The 6,812-nt window shown below is 62.3% G+C and overlaps 1 protein-coding gene across 1 annotated transcript; it reads right to left on the reverse strand.

The window, feature by feature from the left end:
* Nucleotides 1-274: 274 nt before the first annotated feature.
* Nucleotides 275-6,565, reverse strand: MNX1 (motor neuron and pancreas homeobox 1). The gene is made up of 3 exons (XM_058297610.1): nt 5,475-6,565; nt 2,167-2,327; nt 275-1,467 (listed from the first exon to the last, which is right to left on the reverse strand). The coding sequence occupies exons 1-3, from the start codon at nt 6,178-6,180 to the stop codon at nt 1,099-1,101; spliced, it is 1,236 nt and encodes a 411-aa protein (XP_058153593.1). The 5' UTR covers nt 6,181-6,565; the 3' UTR covers nt 275-1,098.
* Between the last annotated feature and the right edge of the window lie 247 nt (nt 6,566-6,812).

The raw sequence follows: 6,812 nt of genomic DNA on the forward strand, positions 1-6,812 counted from the left end.
CAGGCATCCCGGGAACGCAGACACCTGGTGCTCAGATATTTTTACCAATACTTCGCACCTGAGACTAGCAGGGCGGAATCACAGTCCCCCACCACTCCCGACCTCAGGACCCAGGAGTGGAAGGGGGCTTAACTGACACCCATTTGCGATTCTTATTTCAGCCTCCACCAACCCCTCTGCTGTTTATGAAGCAGACACCCAGCGCCATCTTCTCAACAAAACAGAACGTAATGAAGACTGCTTCCCTAAAAACTCCAACAGATTTGCACTCTCGTGCAGTAAAAAACCAATTTATTTTACATTCCATCATGGGCGATGGGAGAAGCTAAATAATAATTTAGCATGCATAAGTAGACGTTTCTTTTTTATATAAATACAATATACAAAAATAAAGACAGTACGGTTTTAAGATTTCCAGCAGTTTGAACACTCGTGACATAGTTTTTTCCCCCCTAAGACACATAAGCACAAAACCTTTTCCCCCAATACTCAGCAAAACAATGTCGTTTCCAGAGAACGTTTCAAGTTTCAAAGATCATTTAACACTGTAGGTTTTCGCCTTTTCTGATGGGGATAAGAGGGGAGAGAGGCTTCCCCTGGTATTGGTAAGTTCTTCTCATAGACACCTCCCTTCTCCCACTAACCAAAATTAAATTAAAAACAAAAAGAGTTCCAGTCTGACCCCCCTGGGGCTCTCTGTGTCGCTTGAAGGGCAGATGAGGTGCTGTGGCCAGAAGGGGGGGGGGGGCCTCCGCCAGGACTGGCCGGGCCAGAGGTTGACCCCTCCGTCCTCGGTCCTCGGTCCTCGCCCGGCGGTGTGAGGCGGGAGCCGCCGAGCCCGTCACGCAGGCCGGAGTGGGGCCGGGCATCGAAGGGAGGAGGGACGGGTGGGCTCCGGAAGCCCGAGGGGTCGGCGGAGAGAAACCGCCCGGTCCACGGCCTCCTTGCCACCTCACGCCAGGGCGGGAGCAGGGCCTGGCACGCGCAGCGCGCTCGCACCCACCCGTCGGGCGCCCCCCCCCCGCCCCCCCCCCCGACACCTGCCCCGCGGGGTCTCCTGCCGCCCTCCCCTTTGGTCCCTGCCAGGGCCGGGGCGTCCTATTGGGGCGGGGGCTGGTGTCCCGGCCCGCCAGGCCGCGTGTTAGGCGAGTCGTCGTCCGACGAGCAGTCGGAGGAGGGAGCGTGCGTGTTGGCGCCGTTGCTGTAGGGGAAATGGTCCTCGTCCTCGTCCTCGTCGTCCTCGGGGTCACTGTCCCTCAAGTCCCGCAGGCGGCGTCCGTTGCCTTTCTCCCCGGCCGCCGGCGGCCCCAGCGCCTCCTCGTCCCCCTTCTCTTCCGCGCCGCCGCTGCCCCCTTTCCCCGCGCCCCCGCCGCCGCCCTTCTGCTTCTCCGCCTCCTGCGCCGCCTGCTCTTTGGCTTTTTTGCTCCGTTTCCATTTCATCCGCCGGTTCTGGAACCAGATCTTCACCTGCGGGGCAAAAGCGGGCAATCCCGGCGTGAGACAGGGGCCGCCACGATCCCCGACGGGTTTCCGTCTTTTCTGAGCCACTGCCCGGCTCGCGCGTCCTGGCCCCCGCTGGCCCCGCGCGCACCCGCCCCGCTCCCTTCCCGCGGCGGGGAAGCCAGGGCCAGCGGTGGAGGCCTTCGGGGCTGCGGTGGGGAGGGCAGCCTCGGGACTGCCTCGCCCCCTCCCCCCGTGTCAGCAACCCCCTCCAGGTCGGGCTGGGGGCTCTAAGGAAGGGTCTGACTATGTCCACCCTCCCCCAGCTCCCTGGGCGTCACTCTTCCTAGCAGCGCCCTCCGTCTAAGGAGGGAGGGGCAGGGCAGCTAAAGTGCGTCGCTGTAAAAGTCGAGATGTTCCTTTTTCTTTCCGGAAAGGAATTTCTCCGCTGTTACCTGGGAGCCACCTGCACCTGAATCTGGGGGCGGGGGTGTGTGTGAGGTTAAAAGGCAGGTTCCCAGGCCCCACCGCGACCCTCTTGAACCGGACTTCTGGGCGCAGGCTCGCTGACCTCTAGCCCAGGGTACTATCCCGCACCCTAACCGCAGGGAGCCACAGCTCCAATCGCCCGGGCTGGCCCGAGGGTCCAGGAGGCAGGGGATGAGAGTGTGTGACGGGGAGGCAGAGTGAGTCGGGGCGGTCGGCCGGGAGGAGGAGGCAGCGCACCTGGGTCTCGGTGAGCATGAGCGAAGTGGCCACCTCGAAGCGCTTGGGCCGCGACAGGTACTTGTTGAGTTTGAACTGGTGCTCCAGCTCGAGCAGCTGCTGGCTCGTGAAGGCCGTGCGGGGCCGGCGGCACTTCCCCAGGAGGTTCGACTGCGCCTGGGCTGCGGGGAGCCGGGGAAGAGAAGCGTGAGCCCGCAGCCGCGGCTCCCAGGGCCCTCTGCCCCCACGCCCGCCCCGTCTCTACAGCTCGAAACTCGCCGAAGTCCACGGCGGCTTCCCGCCCAGCGCTGCGGAGAGGTTGGCTCTCCTGCCCTCATCCTCGGCGGCCTCCCCTCGTGGAAGAGGCGCGGCCAAGCCGGAGAAGGCCCTGGCTCTCAGGACTGAAACCCCCAGAGGGAATCAGGGGGCTTTGTTGTCCAGGAACCAAGTGTTCTTGTCTCAGAGAGTGCCTGCGTGTCCCGAGTAACGAGGGTCTCTGCCCAGGAGCACCCTTTCGACCTGGATTTGGGGAAGGGGGAGTCGTACCAAGAAGGTTGACAGAAAGGCGAGAAGAGTGCGGGGAGCGACTAAACCTCCTCCCCTTCCTTACCGCGCCTGCCCCAATACAGACAAATGCAAACAGGTTTTCAGGGAGTCGCTGTTCCCGTTTCTTCCCATCCTTCCAGGCACCAGCGTGGGATTCCCACCTCCTCCGCCTTAAACGAAGAAGGACCGAGTCCTGGCCCTAAGTGGTGTACTTAGGGGGGCCTTCCCGTACTTAAGTTTTTTCTTCTTGGCCACCCCTTTCCCCCAGGGCACAGAAGGGCCAAAGGAGCCGGGAGCTGGGAAGCCTTTTCAGGACAATTCTCATTACGCAAATTAAAGGCCTCAGTGTAGGCGTGGAGGGATCCGCCTTGCTGTGCTGTCTAAGGCGGCTTCTCTGGCTTTATTTACATAATTCCGCACGGTTACATCACAGGGAATTTTATGACCTCAAAACGAGACTTCCCTTGATTTCCCAGGAGCCTGACAAGTGTTAGACAATAAAAGAAAGAAAGGAAAGGAAAGAAAAGAGGCCATGACAAGGCCGGGAAGAGCTCTGGCTCCCCCGGGGACCCGCAATTTGCTTTACTGGAAGGCCCACGCCCCCCGCTTTAGTTAAACAAGGCTCCGAATTCCCAACTTGACAATACATTAGAACTTTAATTAAAACACAGGTTCCAAAGGGACCATTCGAGAAATGCCTTCCAACAGGCAGAGATAAAAAAAAATTAAAGAAAGCCAAACAGGGGTTCCCGCGACTGGAGATAGAGGGGTTCTCAGAATAAATCCCGTCACTCTCGCCTGCATTTATTACACTTTAGGATTACGGTATTCCCTTCAGATCCCTTTTTGGAACGTAAAGTTGCGTTTTAAATCCAGCCACCTCTGGGTCGAGATTAGGAAGCAGAGCTTGGCAAGGTGTATCCCGCTTTCATCTATTCTAAGCGCGACCTTGGGCTCCACGCAGGACCCGCGCTCCCCGCTTTGGGGGGGGGTGTCGGGGGGTAAGGCGACGGGGTGAGGGTTTAAGGTGGAGGGGTGGGGGGTTAAGGCGGAGAGTCGGGGAACCACCCGCGTGGTCAGGGTACCTTGTGCCCAAGAAGGGCTTTATGTGGAGGCCCCCCTCCCCCCCCAAACCAGCCAGTCCTTCCCCGGGAGAGACTGAGTGTCCCAAATAGGGGCAAACTCATATTAAAGTGGAAAAATCTACCGAGTAGGGAGCTGCACCATAACGGGTTTTTCCTTGAAAGGGGTTTGCTGGGCTCGTCCTCCAGCTCCGGAAGCGTCGCCTGGTTTTGGCTGACCCCGGATTAGCAGGCTCAGAAATGTCTGAATTGCTGCCCCCAAACTGGGAGGTGATGGTTACTTGTAAGTTTTCCCTGTTCGTTTGGGGGTGGGGGGGGCGAAGGATGGAGCGGCCACCACGGCCTCTGTTGGAGCTGGCCTGGAGGTGGCCAGTGGGCAAACAGAGAACAAGGTTGGGATTTTATCACTCCCCTGTGATTTCTCTAGCTCTCTGGGGTCCTAGCTTTTCTCTGTTTAATCACAACCACTTCTAGCAAAGGAATCTGAACTCTGATGAGTGTTTATTTCTGTTATTTTTTCTCCCTCCCCCCTCCCCCCATGCCTGCATCACCCTAGTCTAAACAAATCCGTTCAGACGGAAACAATGGGGCCTTCTTGTTTGGGTGTACGGCGGTTGAAAAAATAAATCCGTATACACCTTCTTTTCACTCTGGCCTGACTCGAAGTAAACCGACACCGGGTGAAGTGGAGCCGGGCTGGAGAGCCTGAATCCCCCGGCATGCCGGCAAGGCTACGCCGGCGTGTGCTAGGAAAGACCGGGCCCGCCCAGGCTTCCAGGCGAGGTTTTCGGCCTAGTTGGGCGAGGATGACGCCGGCAGCCGCGCGGCTCTCGAGTTGGGGTGGTTGGCGCTTCCCTCGCCCCCACCTTGGGAAGGAGTTCGTTACGGTGTGGGACGCCCTAGGTTCGGGCGCACGCACCTGCTGCTCAGAACCCCTGGTTTGGAGTTCTTGGAGGAGAGCGCATTTCCCGCAGGTGAACAAGCGGCCACGCCATCTGCCTCTTGGACCTGGCATCCCGGTCCCCAGCGCGCTTCCAAAGGCGCACAGGCGCCCGGGAAAGGGCCTGGACACCTCGCCGACCCTGGCATGGCAGGTCCCAGACCGCTCTGCGCCCATTTCCCGTTCGCTACTCCTGCCTCTCTCCCTCTCCTTGCGAAGGGCCGGGGTTCTCTCCAGAGCCCCAGAATGGGGACCCAGGTCACGTCCGTCTCCCCGGGCTTTAGTGGACCCCAATTCCCAGGCCTGCCTAACTCGGGGCGCTCTTCTTTTCGCCTTTCCCGCCACTTCCCTTTCCTCCAGCGCCTAAGGTTAATCATTACATTTTAGTCTCACACCTCCAACTGCTCCTTCGCGTTAAAAGAGGAAGAAAAGGCGAGGCCAGTGAGTGGCCATTTTAATAATGCGCTGTCAAGCCCACACCCCGCAGCCCGCAGGGGTGGGAGTCTTCTCAAGCCCCAGGCCAGGCCGAGACGGCTTCGCTGCCTTCGCAAACCTCGCTCCGCGCAGAAAGCAAAGCGACGGAAAGAAAGGTGGTGCCGGATGGATATGGTGTGTAGGATACTCACGAGCCAACTGCCAGAACAGCACCCCCTTCCCCTATTTCTAACTCCCACCCCACGCCCAGAGGCGGCCGGTGCGGCTCCCGGATTCCTCCCTCCCGGGCAGGCCCGGCTCGCGAGCGGGTGCACGCGGGTACTCACAGTTAAAGTCGGGCATCTTGGGCAGGATCATGCCCGCGGTGGACGCGCGCAACCACTGGTCCAACTGGAAGGTGCCCGCGCTGAGCTTGATGGGGTCGGCGGGGTGCGCGGGATGCGCGCCCTGCACCTGCGAGTACGAGTAGGAGAGGGCCGGGTGCTGGCCTGCCAGGGCCGCCGCCGCCGCCGCGGAGTAGCCGTAGACCGGGTGGCCGTAGAGCGCCGCCTGCGCCGGGAGGCCCGCGCCGCCCTGCGCCGCCGCCGGGTGCAGCCCCAGGGCCATGCCCCCCGCGGCGGCGGCGGCGGCGGCGGCGGCGGCGGCAGCGGCGGCGGCCGCGCCCGGGTGCGGGTGGTGGTGGTGGCCCCCGGCCCCGCCACCCGCCCCGCCGCCGCCCGCGCCCAGGAAGCCCGGCTTGGGCAGGAGCCCGCAGTGCGCCGCCAGCAGGCGCGGCGGCGACGGGCTCTCGGCGCGGAGGCAGTCGGCGGCCGCCGCGGGCGGCTCGGAAGACGCGGGGCTGCAGCTGCTGCTGGCGCTGCTGCCGCCGCTGCTGCCCGCGCTGCTCGGGCCGCTGCTGCTGCTGCCGCTGTGGCCAGATGTGGCGGCCGAGAGCGACGTGACCAGGGCCAGCGGAGAAGTCTGTGCGGAGGCCGCTTTCGGGGGGTCGACCGCGAGCAGAGCGTCGATGCGGAAATTTTTGGATTTTTCCATCGGTTCGTTTGGGGGCTCGCTCTCGGGGTCTGGTGGTGGGTGGCGGTGGTCGTGTGTGGGCTCGCGGAGTCTGCGGGTGACGGTGGCAAGCCCCAGGGTTGGTTATTATGATTATGATTATTTGCTAATAGTCAGATGCGCTGCCGGAAATTCAGCCGAGAGTGACCATGCTCCAGGTGCCTCCTCCCTCCGAGCCTCGGCCCCGGGCCGCGCGCACACCCTCTCTCACTCAACACTCACGCAAACTCACACGCAGAAGCTTCCGCGCGCCGCGCCCGGGGAGCCCGGGTTCTCAGCCCTCAAGTCCCTTAGGCAACCACTGCAAAATGTCGCTGGCGCCGTAGTAAGGAACCGGGCGCCCAACTCTTCTCACTTGAAGGCGCAGCTCGGCGGCCGATTGGCGCTCCCCGCGGAGGGGGAGCCCGCGGGGGAGGTGCCCGTGGCGACCAGCGCCATTGGCCGCGGCGCACACCTGTCACTGTCGCGGCCCGCGGGCCCTCCCCGGGCCCGCCCCCGGCTGCGCCAGCCCTTGCGCCGCGGGGTCCTAAAACAGCTCGCGAGGCCCGAGCCCGGATGGCCGGCGCGGGCACGGCGACAGGGACTGGAAACTGGGACGTTTCAGCCGTAGGGCC

The sequence above is a fragment of the Dasypus novemcinctus genome, chromosome 5, assembly GCF_030445035.2.
Source record: "Dasypus novemcinctus isolate mDasNov1 chromosome 5, mDasNov1.1.hap2, whole genome shotgun sequence".
In the NCBI taxonomy this organism is placed as follows: domain Eukaryota; kingdom Metazoa; phylum Chordata; class Mammalia; order Cingulata; family Dasypodidae; genus Dasypus; species Dasypus novemcinctus.